The sequence below is a fragment of the Malania oleifera genome, chromosome 4 (genome assembly GCF_029873635.1).
Source record: "Malania oleifera isolate guangnan ecotype guangnan chromosome 4, ASM2987363v1, whole genome shotgun sequence".
Classification (NCBI taxonomy): domain Eukaryota; kingdom Viridiplantae; phylum Streptophyta; class Magnoliopsida; order Santalales; family Ximeniaceae; genus Malania; species Malania oleifera.
In genome coordinates this window covers 20,393,529-20,414,886 of record NC_080420.1, presented here as the reverse complement: position 1 = coordinate 20,414,886, position 21,358 = coordinate 20,393,529, and the positions used below count along the sequence as shown (strand labels likewise).

Below are 21,358 nucleotides of genomic sequence, written 5' to 3'. Positions count from 1 at the left end.
GTGAGGCTCACAGGGTATCGTCGCCAAGGTGAGTTTGGTTAAGACATACTTTGGATTGGGTTTGACCACACCTAGTTTAGACCGAGTGACCATAGAATGTGTTTGTGCTGAAGATGCAAGGTGTTGGTGAGATGATTCTGGTGGTGCAGGCACGAGCTGTGGGACTACGGTTTGGTATATTTCCAAATTTTCATATGTATATGATTCGTGTGGTGGTTATGTGTTTGGTGAAACCGTGCTGTGAGGTAACTCATGAGAGTCTTTTGTTGTATTATCAGTGGTGGTATAAGACACTATGCTAGGGGGAAGCAGAGGTGAAGGTTTGGTTGACACGAAATTTTATGAGGATGATGCTGTTATATCTATGTGGCAATAAGGGGCTTAACCATGGAGGTGTGAAGAATCTGAGGACGTTCCTACAGCAGAGTGAGTGTCAGTATGCGGTAACTAGGTTTCAAAATACTAAATACTTGTGGTTTTCTATTGTCATGCAGGAGGTGTTTGTAGACTTATAAAGAAAAACCAACTCATCAAAGACAACATGCTGGGAGATAAAATAAAAATTTGCTTGATGGATGAAAACATTTATAAGCCTTGTGTTTGTCACTATAACCAACAAAAATGCAAGCATGTGTTTTAGGATCGAACTTGTGGTGTCGCGTGTTCCAAGTGTAGGGAAAACACTTAGATCTAAAGGCTCGAAGTGAGAAGTAAACCAGATGGGTTCCATGTAATGCAAAATATGGGGTTTCAAACTTGAGAGCTTATGAGGGCAACTAATTTATGAGATAAACAATTGTAGTGAAGGCTTCTACCCATAAAAGTAAAGGAGCACCACAGTGAAATAACATTGTCATACCTAGTTCTCTCATGGTCCTATTGTAATGACCCAAAGAATATTTGCATTTAAATAATAAAAAGAAAGGGAAATAGAAACAGGAACAGCAGGAGGCAATCGACTTCGTTGATGACGTTGCATTTTGGGTGGGATAATCCCAAGGAATTTTTTAGCTTCTCGTCGACGAACACAGGGGACTCGTCGACGAGGGTATAAGAAGAGCTTGTTGATGAGGATAGGATTCGTCAATGAGAAGATACTGAGAGAGGATTTGTGGAAACCTGAAATTCATCGACGAGGGTTGAAGTTCGTCGATGAACTTTCTATAGGATTCGTCGCCGAGGTGACGTGGCTCGTCGACGAATCCCGCAGTATAAGTAGGGTTAAATGTGATTTTTCAGCCATTTTCTTGTGTAGAATCTCTCTCTCCTCATACGGTCCCCTACCCTTCTCTCTAAGATCTCGAGCCGATTTTTTGCCGGTTCAACGATCTGAAGCCACCACGACACTCTTGGGAAAGTTCTCTGCAAGTTTGCTGGAGCGGATTGTCGGTGGGGCTGAATTGGAAACCATCCCAAATCCGGGGTAAGACTTTCTAATCAATATTTGGATTTTTGATAGCTGTAGAAAGCGTAATACGAGTAGAAATAATGAACTTTAGGTCCGGGGAATGTTGTTTCCAAGGTGTTGAGTAGGGAACCTTGCGGGTGCGAGACAAATTTTCTTAGAGGCTTTTTAGGAATCAGGTAAGGGGATAAACTAAGCTAGTAATTTTATAAAAATATGTATATTGTTATAGCATTTGATTTCAGGGAAATAAATATATTTATATATGATTTATATTTGGAAAAAATACTGTTGAAAATGATGGTATGTTAAATATATGAAAAACCTGTTTAGTGTGGCATGAGTAGAAATTGTTATGAGATATTGTTTTCTAGGAATGTGATTATGATACAGATTTTTATAATGAAAAACCGGCGTACGGGCCGAGATTTTTATATATGTTTGCCAGCGTACGGGCTATGCTATGTGTATGATTTGCCGGCGTATGGGTCGAGTTATAGAAATGATTTGCTAGTGTACGAGCTGTGCTATGGATGTGATTTGCTGGCGTACGGGCCGAACTATGGTAAAATGTGAAATACCAGCATACGGGCCGATGATTTTCATGATATATGTATATATGCAAAGTGAGATGATTGATTTGATAATTAATGATATGAAATATCCATGTACCACAGTTTCAATATATGTTATATGATATCAGAACCTGGTTGGCTTGGTCTAGGCTTGCACTTGCGCGGTACCGTTGCTATGTGTCCATGGTCATCATGATCATGATATTTGTGTTAACGCTGCTGTACGGAGTGGTGTGAGATTGGATGGTCGATGTGGTTTTTAAGAAGTGTGTGAGTGCCCTTGGTGTACGAACCAAGTCTGACAGACCCATCAGACATACAGACTATACTCTTGACTTGACAGTGATCGGCTAACCATTGTCAGGTCTCGCCTTCGGGTCACACAACCCAGTCATATAGGGGTCATACATGACAACAACCAGCTAACATACTAGGATTTTTTTTTGTATTATTATTATATGAGATGATATATATTTATGAAAATGCAGTATGTTTTACCATGTTTTGATGTTATATATGTTTTCCCAGATTTGACATAACAGTTTACTGGATATGTTTTGTATGGTATATGTATAACACAGAATACTCATGTTGCCACATACTAGTATTAGTTTATTTCCCTTATTGAGGGGTGTCTCACCCCAAATTTTATAAACATTTTAGGAGCCCCTGATAGGAGAGCTGGTAAAGCCCCACTAATCTAGTACGGTTGGTCTGCCCTTCCAGAAGGGTAAGTGTTTTGTTAGGGTCGGATGTATTTTGTGGATGGCCCTAGATATCTTTTGGATTATGTATTGTGTACATATAAATACAATGATTGTAGTAACTCTGGTATTGTGATATATGGTATAATGAGGTGTTTATGATTTATGTTTCCTGCTGCATAGGCTTCCGTGATGTGTTTCTGATGTATCCCTAGTACCCATAAGTCCAGATGGATTATGATCTACTAAGTTTTGTAATATTGATTTAATTATATTATGAAAAAAAATGTGAAAATTAAGCAGATCGTCACACCTGTGGTGTCTTTTAACCATACTAGTTTATTTAGGAGTATACAATGTTGATACTTGATGAACAATGCCTATGGAAAGAAAGTGAGTTGACAAATTGGAATTTATGAACTCACCACCTCCATTTGAATGAAATATTTTTGTTTGCTTGTTGAATTGTCTAGAAACATATTTTTCAAAGGCTATGCATTGAAAAAAAAAAAAAAAATCAGATTTTTGACGTAAAGTAATAATCCATGTATACTTAGAGAAATCATCAACCAAACAAGCATAATATCTGAATTTTGCAATAGAAAGAATAGTAGTGAGTCCCCACAAATCATAATGAATTTTTTCAAAGATACTAGTACTTTAGTGTTCTAAACAAGAGAAAGGTAAATGACTAAGTTTTCCTAGTTAACAACTATCACAAAGATGTTGAGATTTTGTTGTCCCTACAACATCAATTAATCGTTTATTATTTAGCAATTGCAAGGCTGAATACTAGGGTTGGTCGAGGCGTTGATGCCAAACTTCTGTAATGCCAGATTTGAAACAATGAGAGAAATATAGTTTTGGTGAAGTGGATAGGACATAGAGACCACCTTGCATTTCCCTGTCATCATTGCTTGTCCTGTTTCCTTTTCCTTAACACAAAAATCAATATTAGAAAATTCACAATTAACAGGAAATTGAATAGTTAACTGACTTACAGAGAGTAAGTTCTTTGTTAGGTTTGGAACTAATAACGCATTATTTAGAGGTAAGGTAGAATTTTTTTGTTTTGTTTTATAGAAGAGTCTCCAATTACAAGAATCTACATGGAAGATCCATCTCCAATTAGCATTGAGTAGAAACCATAATATTTTTGAAGGTTAGTTAACATACTTGGCTTCCCAGTTATGTGATTGAAAGCCCTGGTGTCTGTAGTCCATTCTATGTCTACAATGGTGTTGTCCAGCGTTAATACTACAAGTGCTTGTGGAATGTCATCCTGAGGAGCTAATTTCTTTGGTACCCACTAGCATATCATAGCAATGTGGCCCATCATGCCACAATATTGACACTTTTGGTCATGATACTTGTCCCTCCGGGCAGGTGTCATGCGACGTTCACCTAGTGGTGGAGGATGGTGTTGTGTATTTGCAGGAGAGGTATTATTTGTGTAGGCTTGCCTTGAGTCCCTATTTTTGTTCCTGGAATCCACATCTAGTTGACGTAAATTTTTGTGTTGCTCCACGATAGCTTGGAGAGTTTGATTGGGGATGCCATTTTTGTTAGCCCTAGTGGCTAAGGGTTCTCATTCCAACTTGTTTCGATGACAACAACCCATTAGTAGTTCTTAAAGTATGCTAACATTTTACCTCAAGCTCAATTCAGATATATGGGAAAACTCCAAGGCAAGCATAAGGGTCAAACATGTATCGAACAAGCAATGAGCAAATGACCATCAACAAAGTCCAACATACGACACATCCGGAACTTAACCACTCAAACAAAGCACTTATGATTTCTACATTACATATATATGTTGGGTTGTTCGTATAAGATTGATATTGTAACTCCTCTGCATATGGTATGTTCAAGAGTATCTTGCAAGAGATAAGCAAATCACATATGCATATAGTTCATAATAGGTTAGAACATGATTCCGAGTTCACACATGCATGTTGAGTAACTTAAACTACATAAGATGTCAAAATGGCTTTCAAACGTATTTCATCAAACCAAGACATCTTGAAATTGGTAAAAATTAATTCTGGACAAGAGGAAACCTTTACTTGAACAAAAACCAATCTTGAACGTGTTTACATTCATATAAGTAAAGGGGTTCGTCAACGAATACAGGGGACTCGTCGACAAACGAATGACGGGATTTCGTTGATGTACATAGGGGAATTTTGGACGAAAATATACTGAGACCACATAAAATTTCAAAGCAGGTTAGTTGACGAGCATATGGAATTCGGAGACGAAGGTATAGTGGTGGTTTGTCGACGTACACAGGGGACTCGTCTACGAAAAGAAACCGACACCTACCTGAATTCAGCATAGAAGGTTCGTCGATGAACACAGGGTTTCGTCGATGAAGGGATGCATAAGACTCATCGACAAAGGCATGAATTCATCGACGAATGTCGGGCTGTTGACAGTATTTAATGCATATTAACGACTAGTTTTTAAATTGTCTTCTGTACTTTAATGCCCAACGGCTCTCCAGCGCATTGCTCGACCCTTTGCCCTTTAATATGAGTCCCTTGCATTCATTTCAAAGTTGTTGAGTACTTGGTGGTTAAGCATATTGAATGAGCATTTATTTCTAGGGTTTTCATTCTTGCTCATACTCTCTTGCTCTCTTGCTCTTTGATCTTGTCTTACATACCATTCACAAAGAGAGTAGTGTGAGGTTTTGACTTGTAATATCAGCTCAAAAAGGAGCAATTTAAGTTGTATCTCATTGTTTTAATTCATTGTGTTGAAGGGTTCTTTGTGAGCCTTTGTAAGGTGACTCTTGGTGAGCACCTTGTTGTAGCTCTTAGTGAGCAGGTGGATTGCAAAGGCTTCTCCACCATTGAAGGAGGATTGCTTAGTGGCTTTTTGGAATCCTTGAGTTGGTCTTAAGGCATGGACGTAGTCTTGATGCTGAACCAAACCTGAGGCGAAGTAAAACTCTCCTCCTAAGGGCTTACTGAGTAAGGTAAATGCTCTGATGGGTATCAGTTGTAGCCGAACCCGAGTTAATAAGGTAAGGTTACAAACTATATCAAAGCAAAAAGGAGTTGCATGTGTGGGCATGCAATCTTCCCTATCATCAAAAATTTCGATGGTATATATGTGTTGTATATAAATGAACTTGAAAAATGGTTTTAAAGCTTATAAAAACTTGTGTTTTATACCTATGTGATTATGAGTATATATATATATCAGTGTATTTTCTTAGATGAATTGATGATTTGAAAAGTAAAATGTATTATAACTGAACTCATATTGCCACACACTGTAAATAATTTATTCCATCTCACTGAGATGTGTCTCACCCAAATTATCTACTTTTCAAGGAACAAAGATAGACCAAGTGATAGAGCTCCGAGATAGTAAGGAGCTGGGACCCTGATTTGCAGGGTGAGTTTTTTTGGACTAGGGGGGGGGTGTGATTCCTTTAGGGTTGTATTGTTTTTGGGTGTGAGATAGAAATGTATGTTATGGATATTGATACTCTGGGTATTGTATTTTGGATGGTATGTACGTTATGTCTTCCGCTGTTAGGTTAATATAAATAAAATGTCTATTTACCCGGTACCCAATGCAGGTCGGGTCATGTGAGTGGTATCAAAATTATTGACGTGACCGATGTGATGTTTGATGTGTATGATTTAATAATTATTGATGAATTTTTTAAAAAAATTAGTTTGAAAAATCGGCGCGTCATAGTTTGGCATCAGAACCTAGGTTGCTAGGTTCTTCAAACCTTAGTAAATAGCGGAATACAATACTAGAGTATAGGAATGAATTTTGAGGAAAATAGGAGACGGGTAGATTGGAAAACGAGTTAGTTATTGTTAGAGGATGGGATGAGAATTTAGGGTTCTATCTTGCGGCCTAGAGATAGAAGTACCGAGGTTGTTTCTGTATTTTTCCTAGGGTGATGATTTCAGGAAAACTATGGATATTATCGCTGCGTCTTGTATGTGAGTGGTAGGACTGAATCTTAAATAAGGATTGAGGATATGGAGATAAATGGTTGTAGAAGAGTAATTTATGAGTTATAGCAATGTATTGGTTATGTGATAGTAATTGTATGCTAAGAATAGTTGTTCCCTTTGCAGGATCGATCTGAGGAATAGTAACACAAATGTGGGAGGTGATGGAGTAGGACCTTCCAGTATGGGGGCTAGAAACCCTAACGCAGTATTGTGTACTGTCACCTAGCAGGTGATGGCTGAGATAGCTAGGAGCTTGGGGGAGCGGAGGTGCACGATTGAGCAGTTCACGCGTATGCGACCCCCATCATCTGCTAGAGGAGCGAAACCAATAGTAGCAGAGAACTAGGTCAAAGACATAGAGGACATACTGATAGTCCTCTCGTGTACAAACGAGCATAGGGTGTTAGTTGCCACATTTAAATTAATTGGGGAAGCAAAGCGTTGGTGGAGGTCGGTGAGATTATTTGAGGAGTAGAGGCCTGAGCCTATGGCGATGACGTGGAGCTGCTTCAGGGAGATCTTCTTTGAACGGTACTTCCCCACTACTATCAAGAGTGCGAAGGCATCATATTTTCTACATCTGACACAAGGGCCTACGATGGTGCAGCAGTATGCAGCTAAATTCATTGAGCTGTCCTGGTTTGCCCCGTATTTGGTTCCAGATAAGGAGAGGAAGGCAAGAAAGTTTGAGGAGGGCCTGAGACAAAATTTATATGAGCAAGTGGTAGGCTTCCGAGCTTAAATCTTCTCAGTGATAATTGATAGAGCTGTGGTGATTGAGAGTGGCTTGTAGAGAGGCGCTGCAGCGCAGAGCTAGGGAAAGAGGCTCGTGCCTTCAAATTATCATGTAGGGTCCAATGGAGGGTCATGGAGTAGACATGATAGCAGAGAGAGACAACGACAAGGAGGAGGAGAACAAGTAGTACAGGGTATACAGATGCCCCCTTCTTGTCCCATATGTTTCAAGAGACATCCGAGAGAGTGTTGGGTACGGGAGGTTGTCTGTTATCGGTGCCATCAGCTTGGACATATAGCGAGAAACTGTCAGACACTGGAAACAATAGTGGCTGCTCCTCGACCATATAAACGAGGCTATCAGGCACCTCAAGGTCCATCAGAGGAATACTGCTCTGGCGCGAGTTTATGCACTAATGTCGGGAGATACCGAGGCGACAGGAGATGTGGTGACAGGTACTGTTTCGATACTATCATTTAAAGCTACCACTTTATTTGATTTTGGGGTGAATCATTCTTTTATCGCCCGAGAATATGTTAAATTGTGTGGGTATGAACCTCAGTAGTTAGATGTTAGCTTGTCTGTCACAATGCCGACTGGGGCTTAGGGATATATAGAAAGGTACTTAGGGACTGTCTAATGGGTATTCAGGGGAGGTCTTTGTCAGCTAATCTGGTGGTTTAAAGATGCATAAGTTTGAGGTAATCTTGGGGATGGACTGATGAGATGCCCACTATGCTAGCATTGATTGCCATAAGAGAAAGGTAGTGTTTAGACCTCTAGACGGACAGGAGTCCAGATTCATGGGATTATGTGCGCGCACCCCATCTTAGTTACTATCCGCCATTTAGGCGAGGAGATTGTTGCTAGGAGGTTGTCAGGGATATATGGCCTATGTGAAGGCAGTATTAGAAGAGGAGTTGAGGGTAAAGGATATCCTAGTAGTGAGAGATTTTTCTGACATTTTCCTCAAGGATTTGCTGGGACTACCTCCCGATCGTGAGGTAGAATTTATTATTGATCTGATTCTAGGGACAGCACCAATTTCGAAGGCACCGTACAAAATGACACTGATAAAGCTGAAAGAATTGAAAGAACAGTTATAGGAACTAATAGATAAGGGATTTATTTGGCCCAGTGTGTCACCCTAGGGAGCACCGATTTTATTTGTAAAGAAGAAGGATGGATCGATGAGGATGTGCATTGACTATAGGGAAATAAATAAAGTGACTATCAATAATATATACCTGCTTTCTCGTATCGATGATTTGTTTGATTAGTTACAGGGACAAAGATATTCTCAAAGATAGACTTACACTCTGGGTACCATTAGGTGAAAGTCAGGGCAGAAGATGTTCCGAAGATAGCATTTAGAACATGGTATGGACACTATGAATTTCTAGTTATGCCATTTGGTTTGACAAATGCTCTTGCAGTGTTTATGGATTTGATGAACAGGGTCTTCTACCAATATTTGCACCAGTTTGTGGTAGTATTTATCAATGATATACTGGTGTATTCGAATAGCCTAAAGGAGCATAAGGAATATTTGAGGATAGTGCTTCAGGTGTAGAAGTGCGAGTTCCGGCTGGAGCAGGTTACCTTCCTTGGACATGTTATATCTAGGGATGGTATTTCTGTTGATCCAAGTAAGATTGAGGTGGTGGTGGATTGAGTACAACCAAAGAATGAGCAAAAGATTAGGAGTTTCCTGGGATTGGCTGGGTACTACCGCAGGTTTGTTGAAGGCTTCTCTAAACTATCAGGCCCACTAACTAGATTGACTAAGAAAGGCATGAAATTTGAGTGGTCTGATGAGTATGAATGGAGCTTTCAGGAGTTGAAGCAGTGACTCATCACTACATCTGTGTTGATGATTCCTTTGGGAGAAGAGGGTTTTATAATTTACAGTGATGCATCCCATAAAGGGTTCAGATGCGTGTTGATGTAGCAGGGGAGAGTGATAGCTTATGCCTCATGATAGTTGAAAGAATATAAGAAGAACTACCCTACCCATGATTTGGAGTTAGTAGCAGTGGTATATGCGTTGAAGATTTGGAGACACTATCTTTATGGGGGTAGGTGTGAGATTTTCATTGACCATAGGAGTTTAAAATACTTTTTCACGTAGAAAAAGTTAAATATGAGGTAGAGGAGATGGTTGTTGCTGATAAAGGATTATGACTACACTATCAGCTACCACCCGGGAGAGGCTAATGTGGTCGTTGATTCTTTGAGTCAGAAATCAGTGGATTCATCTGTATTTGCAGTGGAGATTCAGCATCCGATCCAGATGGATCTAGAGAGGCTTAGTGTGGATCTGGTAAAAGGCGACCACCAAGCATTTATTGCTAACCTGGTTTTGCAGCCAACTCTATAGGAAAGAATTAAAGTAACTCAGAGGAATGATGTAGAATTAGTAGAGCTTATAGAGAAGGTATAGGATGGTCAAGAGACAGAATTCAGCATCTTAGATGATGGAGCCTTGAGGTTCCATACCATATTGTACGTTCCTGTCGACCCTGAGATCAAGAGGATTATTCTAAAGGAAGCACATCGGTCCCTGTATACTATACATCTGGGTAGCACTAAAATGTGCAGGGATCTTTGGGAGTCTTTTTATTGGAGTAACGTGAAGAGGGAGATAGCCCAGTACGTGGATCAATTTTTGACATGCCAACAGGTGAAAGCTGAGCATTAGAGACCGGCGGGATCATTGCAGCCAGTCCACATTCCTGAGTGGAAGTGGGAGCATATAGTGATGGATTTCATCATAGGATTATCGCTGGCATTGCATGGACAAGACGCTATTTGGTTAGTTATGGATTGACTGACGAAGACTACCCACTTTTCACCGATCAAAGTTAACTACTCCATGGACATATTGGTTGAGTTATATATCCAGGAGATAGTTAGACTCCATGGTGTCCCAGTGTCCATAGTTTCAGACAGAGACTCACGATTCACATCTCATTTTTGGAGGAGTTTGGCCATGCATTCTTAGTTATCGTTCAGCACAAATTTTCATTCTCAAACAGATGGGCAAATGGAGAGGATGATACAGATTTTGGAAGATATGTTGTGAGCATGTGTGCTGGACTTTGGAGGTCGTTGGATGCAATATTTGCCATTGGTCGATTTTGCGTATAACAACAGCTACTAGGCCACCATTGGGATGGCACCATATGAGGCGTTGTATGGCACAAGGTGCCGATCCTCGTTATACTAGAATGAGATTGGTGAGAGATAGATTTTGGGGCCAGAGCTGATACAATAAACTCAGGATAAATTCAAAATTATCATAGACAAGATCTGAACAGCACAGAGTTAGCAGAAGAGTTATGCATATACTCGCCGGTGAGAATTGGAGTTTGATGCAAGAGATCATGTATTCCTAAAGGTGGCACCGCTAAAAGGGATTATGAGGTTTAGGAGGAGGGGTAAACTGAGCCCTAAGTATATTGGATCATTTGAGATTCTTGAAAGAGTGGGTTCAGTTGCCTATAGGTTGGCATTACCACCAGTCCTATCTAGGATCCATGATGTAATCCACGTTTCTATGCTGAGGAAATACGTCTCAAACCCCTCCTATGTGATTAGTTATGAAGCGCTGGAGTTGGGTGATACCTTGACTTATGAAGAGATGTCAATGCAGATTTTAGACTGGAAGGAACATGAGTTATGCACCAAGAAGATTCCACTAGTAAATATGCTATGCGCAATCATGTAGTAGAAGAAGTTTCATGGGAATTGGAAGAAAAAATGCATCAGAGATATTTGTACCTATTGAGTGGGACCCAAAGGTGAGTTGACTGTTTTGTATAATGACTTGCATATTGTATTGTAGGTAGTGTTTTGGTTTGGTTATGAAGGGTTTTGGCAGAACTTTCTTTTATGTGAATAATTGTAATCTCCTTAGACCCTCCCTTGTAACCACGGTATTCCTTTGCCACAAGTGAGGATTATTAATATATTTGGGACGGGGCTGCTATGTGAGTGGTTGCCGGCTCTTCGTAGAGTCTGATAAACATTGTCTAAGACTGTGATAAAAGTAGGATTATATTTGACAAATTTCGAGGATGAAATTTTTATAAGGAGGGGAGAATGTAATGACTCCATAGTTATACAAGATTAGTGGAGTGATTTCAAAAAAAAATAAATAAATATTAATTAATTAATTAATAATTATTAATTTAATAATATAATATAATATTTTAATATATTAACGTAATAATATATAATATAATAATAATATAAGATTATTATTATATATATATACCTTCAGGATCCTTCCTAAAGGAAGGAAGGAAACAAAAAGAGAAAAAAAAAAAAAGAAGTTCCTGAGACCCCCCCCTGAGAACGTAATCTCTCTCTCTCTCTGCACTCTCTCCATCTCCCTCATGCCTTCTCTCTCTCCCACCTCGATTTTTCTGGCTAAACAAGCACCCATCACAGAATGAAAAATACCGTTAGGTTCCATTCTCCGCCACTGACATTTCTATCAGAGTGGATTCGTTGTAGGAGCAACGTAGGCATTTTTTCCGGGGTAAGGTAAATTCTCACTCTTACCTTAATTTTTCTGAAATCTTAAGCCAAATTGATGATTAGACATTACCATGAGAATTTAAGGATGATTCTCCACAAGTCTAGCGGAGCAGATTTCTCATGGGGTCATCGTAGGCATAGCCCCAAAACTAGGATAAGGGAGTTATTTAGAGATTAATTGTTATTTAATTAATATAGATTTTGAAATGTTAGAATATTGGATATTTTGGGATTGAACTAGGGTTATTGAATTCAGGGTTTAGGTGAGCACTGCGAGTATGATTTTGGGATCCCTGCAAGTGTAGTTCAGGAAACCAGGTAAGGGAAATAAATTATAGCGGTAATTTGTGATTATTGATTGAATAATTATGTGAAAATTGAAGTTACGGTATTTTCCCTGAAAACTAGTATGCTATGAGTATCAGATGAAATTGTGTGGCATATGACAAATATTGAAATGTGTTATATGATGTTGTGTATTTTTTCTGAGAATTGATGAAATATAAAAGTACTCATATGTGTACTGGGAAATGATAAAATGTGATGTATATATGTGAGTAGAATGATTTCAATGAAAACGAAAAAGTATGAATACTGGTTTGATCATGTTGAGAAGTACTAAAAAATGTGAAATGAGTTATATACTAGCATGAAAATGAAATGAATGTTGAAATGAGAACAATGAAAGGGGAATACTGAACTATGAGTTATGAATTATGAATATGGAAATAAGAAATATTGCAATGTAAAATTCTGTAACATGAATATTGAATTGTGAAAATTGAAATGTGAATTTCTGAAATGTGTATATTAAAATATGAATATTGAAATGTGATTGATGAAATTCCAATACCGTATAATGATTGCGGGTATGTGGTAATGATAAGCCTGATGGATGATTATGGAACCCTTAATCATAGGTTGTGATATTGAGTACGATACCGTTGCTAGTGGTGATAGTGCAACCAAACGGACTCTTGGAGCATGTGGCGTGACAGTCGACTGAACTATTTAGTAGAGTTGTTGTGTCCCCTAAGTCCGGATCGGGGCTATAGGCTGGCCAGTTGTATTACAGACGCGGGATATATGATATGATATTTTGATCTAACCAGGTCGGCCAACCGCGGTTAGATCCAACCTTTGGGTCGCACAACCTTGACCATGGAGGGAACCATGGCATGGAAAGGAGATCCTCAGGGTAGCCATGAGTTACAAACATGATATTGGTACTGAGTACTGAGGATACTCATGTGCTAGATAGTGAAATGGAAATGAAAATGAAAAGTGAAAGAATGATAAAGATGGGCTGAAATGAAAAATGAAAGAAATAATGAAAAATGAGAAATAGAGAATGATGAAATTGAGAAATAAATTTTTGTGAGTTAATAACATAAATAATTGAGGCAAAGTAAAACTCTCCGCCTGAGGGCTTACTAAGTAAGGTGAGTGCCCTTATGTGTAGCTGAACCCAAGTTAATCGGGTAAGGTTACAAACGATATTAGAGTAGAGCGAAGCTGCATGTATGGGTGTGCAATCTCCCTTATCCTCAGAAACTTTACTGGTAAATATGAGTTGTATATGAATGAACTTGAGAAATAGTTTTAAAGCTTATAAAAGCTTGTGTTTTATAACTATATGATTATGAGTATATATATCAGTGTATTTTCTTAGATGAATTGATGATTTGAAAAGTAAAATGTATTATAACTGAACTCATATTGTCATGCACTATAAATAATTTATTTCGTCTTACTGAGATGTGTCTCACCCCCCCCCCCTCCAAAATTATCTAAACTTTTCAGGGAACAAAGACAGACTAGGTGATAGAGCTCCGATAATAGGGAGCTAGGACCCTGATTTTCAGGGTGGGTTTTTTTGGACTAGGGGGGTGTGATTCCCCTAAGGTTGTATTATTTTTGTGTATGAGATAGAAATGTATGTATATGGATATTGATACTTTGGATATTGTATTTTGGATGGTATGTACATTATGTCTTCCGCTATTAGGTCAATATAAATAAAATTCTTGTTTACCTGGTACCCAATGTGGGTCAGGTCATGTGAGTGGTATCAAAATTGTTGACGTGGCCAATGTGATGTTTGATATGTATGATTTAATCATTATTGATGAATTTTTTTTTAAAAAAATTGGTATGAAAAATCGGGGCGTCACATACTATCTGTGGAATGTCAAAAAAATTTACTTGGCAACAGTTGGTATTCAACATATGGAAAAAAGTTTGAAATGACAACGGGGATGTCTGCCATATGGCCGCCTACTCACTACCTTCTTCGATCACTTCGGCCTTATCCGCGTTGGGATGCCTTGTATTAGACCTTCTCTGGACGATATATACACTGAGGCTACTCTTCGTCGGATGCACTTTGAGAAAGATGAGGATACCAATACCTGGGTGAAAGCCCATGAACAGGGCAAGGCCCCCAGTGGATGAGGTGTATGCTGCCATGGAGAAAGATGAGGAGGACAAGGAACCTTCAGTTGATCCCGTCCTGGAATGTCTGGATGGCCTACAACTCGCCATGGCACAATCGGATCAACGCAATCGTGCCCATTTTGACTCTCTTGATGTGGCCATGGAACTGCAAGCTAATCAAAATTGTGCTCGCTTTGACTCCATTGATGCTACCTTAGCCACCCTCCTAGCCAAATTGGATCGCCCACAGGAGGAGCTTTTGGGTCGAAACCCCTCTATTTTTTATATTGGCAAAGGGGGAGATGTATATGGATGATTATGTAGGATGATAACGTATATGGATGATGGTCTTGTTTTTTTTAGATGCTATTTTGTTAAAACATATTGTTCAGTTTGCATCACTTTTGGTGTCTTGATGCAAATTACCATACACCTTTTATTTACTTTACTTTTGTACTCATGAATGGACTAACGCTAACTATGATTGTAATTAAATGCCTTACTGATACTTCTACTGAACTGTTTGTGTTGAATGGTAATACTGAACTGCTTGTGTTGAATACTAAATTGGTTCAAGTTTAAAAATATGGAAAAATGTTCCATTTATAGTCGACAAGCTGCCAAAATTTCTATTGGTTTTTCAAGCATAAAAAGGGTCCTAAAGTACATACATTAAGGGGGAGAAAATGTTAAAACCTTTTGAACATGTATGCATATTTTGAGGGGGAGTATTTTTAAGAAATATTTTTTTCAAAAGAACACCAATGGTTTGCCATCATAAAAAAGGGGGAGAATGTTAGCCCTAGTGGCTAAGGGTTCTCATTCCAACTTGTTTTGATGACAACAACCCATTAGTAGTTCTTAAAGTATGCTAACATTTTTCCTCAATCTCAGTTCAGATATACAGGAAAACTCCAAGGCTAGCATAAGGGTCAAACATGTATCGAACAAGTAAAGAGCAAATGACCATCAACAAAGTCCAAGATACGGCACATCCGGAACTTAACCATTCAAGCGAAGCACTTATGATTTCTACATTACATATATATATATATATATATATATATATATATATATATATGTTGGGTTGTGCGTATAAGATTGATATTGTAACTCCTGTGCATATGGTATGTTCAAGAGTATCTTGCAAGAGACGAGCAAATCACACATGCATATAATTTATAATAGGTTAGAACATGATTCCGAGTTCACACATGCATGTTGAGTAACTTAAACTGCATAAGATGTAAAAATGGCTTTCAAAGGTATTTCATCAAACCAAGACATCTTGAAATTGGTAAAAATTAATTCTGGACAAGATGAAACCTTTACTTGAACAAAAACCAATCTTGAACGTGTTTACATTCATATAAGTAAAGGGGTTCTTCGACGAATACAAGGGACTCATCGACGAACAAATGAAGGGATTTCGTTGACGTACATAGGGGAATTGTCGACGAAAATATGCCGAGACCACCTAAAATTTCAGAGCAAGTTTGTCGATGAACACGGGATTCGATAACGAAGGTACAGTGGTGGTTCATTGATGTACATAGGAGACTCATCAATGAAAATAAACCAAGACCTACCTGAATTTAGCATAGAATGTTCATCGACGAACACAGGGTTTCGTCGACGAAGGAATGCATAAGACTCGTTGACGAAGGTGTGAATTCGTTGACGAATGTCAGGCTGCTAACAATATTTAATACTTATTAACGGCTAGTTTTCAAATTGTCTTATGTCCATTAATACCCAATGGCTCTCCAACGCATTGCTTGACTCTTTGCCCTTTAATATGAGTCTTGTGCATTCATTTTAAAGTTGTTGAGTACTTGGCGGTTAAGCACATTGAATGAGCTTCATTTCTAGGGTTTTCATTCTTGCTTATACTTTCTTGCTCTCTTGCTCTTTACTCTTGTCTTACATACCATTCACAAAGAGAGTAGTGTGAGGTTTTAACTTGTAATATCAGCTCAAAAAGGAGTAATTGAAGTTGCATCTCATTGTTTTAATTCATTGTGTTGAAGGGTTCTTTGTGAGCCTTTGTAAGGTGACTCTTGGTGAGCACCTTGTTGTAACTCTTAGTAAGCAGCTGGATTGTAAAGACTTTTCCACCGATGAAGGAGGATTGCTAAGTGGATTTGGGGAATCCTTGAGTTGGTCTCAAGGCATGGACGTAGGCTTGGTGCTGAACCACGATAATATTGTCGTGTTGTGCTTTTCTTCTCCTTCCTATTTCACTTTGTTTGCTTGTTATTATTTGTCTTATATATTAATTCAAATATAATACTCTTGCATCTTGCCAAGTTATTTTTGTGATTATAGAAAAAAATTTATATCCGCGAAATACATTTATTCACCCCCTATCTAAACGCACACTAGGGCCAATAATTGTTGTTGTCCATAAAATGCTACTTGATGAGTGAGAGGTGAAATTTGAACATTGGTGTGGCTAGAAAACCAATTGCATCTTTGATCGAAGTTTTGGAGTTGAGAGACCAACTTAGAATAGGATGGCCTCAAGGGCTTCAACATAGTTGTTGCGAAGACTTCATATTGTAGACCAAGATTGGTGAGGAGACAAAATACCTTTTCTTGGTTTGGAACAGGCTTCCCAATTTCTGCTAAATTGTCATAGAGACCTTTGAAAGTGCAAATAAGGTCTGTAATTGTTGTGTGATCTTCTTTCTAAAGATAAGTAATCTGTTAACATAAAGTAAATTCACGTTCTTGTGAATTTTTGGCATATGCATTCTTGAGAGCCTCCGACACTACATGAGTTGTATCGAGGCCAAAGACGAGTCCGAGAGTCTCCATGGAAAGTGTCCCAATGATCCACCCTTGACGGAGATGGTTAGACTTTCGTCATGCTATCAAAGCATTTGTTAATTGAGGAATGGTGTCGTCTACATTCGTGGGATTGCTTGGATTTGGTATGATGTATATTTGGGGTGTAGGATCTTCATTAGTGAGATGCCCCACTAATTCTTGGCTCTTTGAAAGAGCCAACGCTTGCTCACACCAGAAGGGATAGTTGTTTGGGGTGAGTCTAAGGGTGAATGAAGTTGCCAACATTGAAGGATAGTGTAGCCATGGTAAAAGCAAGAAAAAAAAAAAAAAAGGAGCGGAAGGAAAGCAAGGAAGTTGAGTAATAATGCAGGAACTGTGATGCTTTTGCCTAGTTTTCACAATGGCTCTAATACCATAAAGAAAAAAAAATGAAATAGATGATTTGAAAGAAATAATATTTTCATTTCAATGAGTGGCAACGTGAACTGAAACTGTCGATGTAACTGCCAACGAAACTGTCGATGGTTTGCTTTGGAATTATATTCTGTCTGAAACCGTTGATGGAATGATTCTTGGCTGAGTCAAAACCATCAATGGTTTTCGTCAGGTATCAAGACTAACGGATCTGCGTGCTGATTGGAATCTTCCTTCTTTGGTTTGATTTTATTGTCGTTGGAGCGATCTTCACACTAATTTGAATCTTCCTTCTTTGGTAAGAGTTTAAATTTATTGCCTTGTTAATGTGAATTATCCTAATTTGTAGGAGTTGCAGAATCATCATTGTGGTTTAAATTTATTGACATGAGAGCTCCAGTGTCCCTCAACATCTCTCCATTGATTTGGGCTAAATTGGTGACTTCATTGATTGTCTCACGTGCGTCGAGAGTGCCGAGCTGCGATGAGTTGCTAATAATGTTAACCTTATTTCACGACCAAAAGAGATGCCTCTGACTTCCTAAGAAACACTCAAAAACTTTTCCTCACTTCATGTGCTTAAACTTGTGATTCAAGACAAAATATGCAGGGTATTTTGTTGATAGAAATAATTTTTAATATCCAAAGATATGTTGCATGCACCTGTAAATTATGGTTATTTAATCATTAATTATTAATCAGTTTAAAGACAAATTTAAATGGCAGTTAACAATTAAGTTGAATGCTTTCCAAAAGACAAGAATTTGCCCAGTTAAGTCCAAGCCCTATAACCTAAAAATGTAGCCTGTAAACGACCATTTTATCTATGGATTAAGACTGTCTTGTATATTATTTGCAGAAAATAATTTACGAGTGAGATAATCTTTGTAAGCGCATATTCATTCATGAAAACGCATTCCAAGTTTAGCCTTCATTGCTATACTTCTTGAAGCCGTTTGTGCACATTGTCTGTCCCCTCTTTTAACGTAAATCCAAACAGGGTTCAAATTTTGGTCAACCAAGAAAACGTAATGATCCCACGTATACTATTATATCTATAATTTTTGTTCAGTCAAGCACGCTTCTTAAATAGAGAACTTAGATTCTAGAAACACAAAATAAGAAATAAATAAATAAATAAACTACTGACAGCAAATGATTCCCCACACTAGTAAAACTCAGAATTACGTTTCTTGGGCACTTCTCATTCCTTTTGTTCTTCAGGGCTTCCTTCTAAGTTTTGCCAGTCCATGAAATACGTCTGATGGGAAATTTTGTGGCATCTATTGTATGCATTCTAGCTAATATTATCCAAAGCAACAGGACCCACTGCCAATGGGACTTCAATATTTCAAACTGGCGCCCATGTTCATGTAATTTGCAGTTGCTGCATTCATGATTGGTGCTTGAATCCTCAAATTTAAAGTCTACTCCTGCTGGCTTTTTGCATCACCAAGATTTACCTAAATATGACTCATGAAAAATAGTGGGGTCCGTATTCCTTGGACGGCCACGTGGTCGCGCCCTGCGCAATAGATTATGGTATTTCATGTTAATTCATAGTACATTGAACATAGTTACCAAACCCCATGTCCTAAAATTCCACAGAAGAAATCAGAAAAGGCCAAAGCTACGTGGGGAATCTCTACTTGGCATTCACAGCTTGAACCCCTTTTTTAGTCTATAAATACCAGGTTGGCCATGGTCTCACTTTCACTCTTTCAGTGCTAACTTCAGCTTAAAGCCTTAAAACCATACAGAACACCATTCAAAATTTTGGCTCTATCATACATTGCAGCAAGCTAGCTAGCTATGCCTGCAGTTACCAAAATGATGAACGGTCCTGATGAAGAAGTTGAGCTGAGGAGAGGACCATGGACGCTTGAGGAAGACAATATGCTCAGCCAGTACATTTCCCGTCACGGCGAAGGCCGCTGGAATCTTTTAGCCAAATGTGCAGGTAAACAGTGTTCATTGACAAGAACGGGTACAAGTGGATAAGAGTTTCATCATCAATCTCTTGTTCAATCTGTTGCTCACTTTTGATTTGCCTTTTCAGGGCTGAAGAGAACTGGAAAAAGCTGTCGGTTGAGGTGGTTGAATTATTTGAAACCTGATGTTAAGAGGGGAAACCTTACCCCACAAGAACAGCTCTTGATCCTTGAACTCCACTCTAAGTGGGGCAACAGGTGGGCATAATGAAAATACTACTTTGACGGATCATGATTTGAATCTTCTATCTGAACTTTGAAACTAATTTCCTTGGTGATTCCAGGTGGTCAAAAATTGCACAACATCTACCAGGAAGAACAGACAATGAAATCAAGAACTACTGGAGAACAAGAGTGCAAAAACAAGCACGCCAACTTAAGGTCGACTCTAACAGCCAGAACTTCCTCGAAACAATTCGCTGTTTATGGATGCCGAGACTGCTTGAGAAGAGGGATCAAACTGCCTCTCCTTCTCAATGTTCTTCCTCCTATTCAACAGTAATGAACTCCACAATTCCCTTATCCCCACTACCCAATAACCAGGACCCTCTTTCATCGTTTCCTTCACCTGGCATAGTGACAGAAGGTTTCAACCATAGCATGGAAAATTCTACCTCAGCCGTCAGTCCAAGTGTATCATCATCACATCCCTTGCAAAATTTACAGCTGCCTGAAATTTCAGAACACCCAACAAGCCCTCATGCCTTTGGCAACATTTTCTTCAACCAATTTCTGAGTGGCAATAATTGTGGGAACAGTAGCAGCTGTGACATGGGAGATTACAACCTGGCTATGATGTCAGCAATGGGGGATTATGACATGCCATTCTCTGATAGCCACATGGCAGAAGGCGATTGGGCTAGTGACGACCTATGGAACATGGATGAACTCTGGCAATTTAGGAAGTTAGAATAGATAAGAAACTAGAGTTTAGTATTGAAGGCTCCACCCACTGTTCATCTTGACAGAGACATGACAAAATAATCAGTTTAGTTTCTACTACATTTGTTCAAGTAATATAATTTATAATTTAAGGCTATAATAGATGTGACCTTCTATGGTGAATTTTTAACTGATTTGTGCAGAGGAGGTGATTTATTCTCTGTAATGAGGTTATCGACCCTGGAAGGCAGTGTGTGTTGATGGAGACTATCTTTCTTTCTTACTAGGTTGTTGTCAGTGCATTTCTTATGCGAAATAAAATAATAATAATAAGTATTTGCATCTTGACACAGCACTGCTAAGTAAAAGACATCAATACCCCTCCCAATTCATGGATATGAGGGAGAGAGAAGTAAAACTAAAGGGGTCACAAATTCAGAAACCCCATCTTTAAGATGGACCACGCCTAAAAATATAATAAGACGATTGGGTGGGGCCTTGAAGTCTGTCAACTTAATGTGAAATGAATTCAAGATTAAAAATGAGTCTGTCCCGGGGACTACATGGCTTCAATATCACTAATCCACCCTCCAAAGCGACAATCCTAGTGTGACAGTCTAAGTGCAACAGTCTAGTCCAAATCCTGTGAGATAATTGTCCGCTTTGATCCATTAAGCCTCATATTTGTTGTATTAAAGATCTCCCGCAAGATTAAGTTCTAATTCATCCATGTTTAAATCTCCCTTATCCCTTCGTGATGAGAAATCAGGACACTCAACATCTCAACTCTGAATCCTTGCCTTCATGACAATAATGCCCCTCTGCCATAAGTAGCAAAGATAAAATGCAACTCTTCTTGGTTCTCTTGTTTCATAACATAATATT

The 21,358-nt window shown here is 38.7% G+C and overlaps 1 protein-coding gene across 1 annotated transcript; it reads left to right on the top strand.

The window, feature by feature from the left end:
- The first annotated feature begins 19,314 nt into the window (after positions 1-19,314).
- LOC131153299 (transcription factor MYB62-like) lies at positions 19,315-20,823 on the top strand. Its single transcript, XM_058105510.1, has 3 exons — positions 19,315-19,560; positions 19,660-19,789; positions 19,876-20,823. The coding sequence occupies exons 1-3, from the start codon at positions 19,413-19,415 to the stop codon at positions 20,504-20,506; spliced, it is 909 nt and encodes a 302-aa protein (XP_057961493.1). The 5' UTR covers positions 19,315-19,412; the 3' UTR covers positions 20,507-20,823.
- Positions 20,824-21,358: the final 535 nt, after the last annotated feature.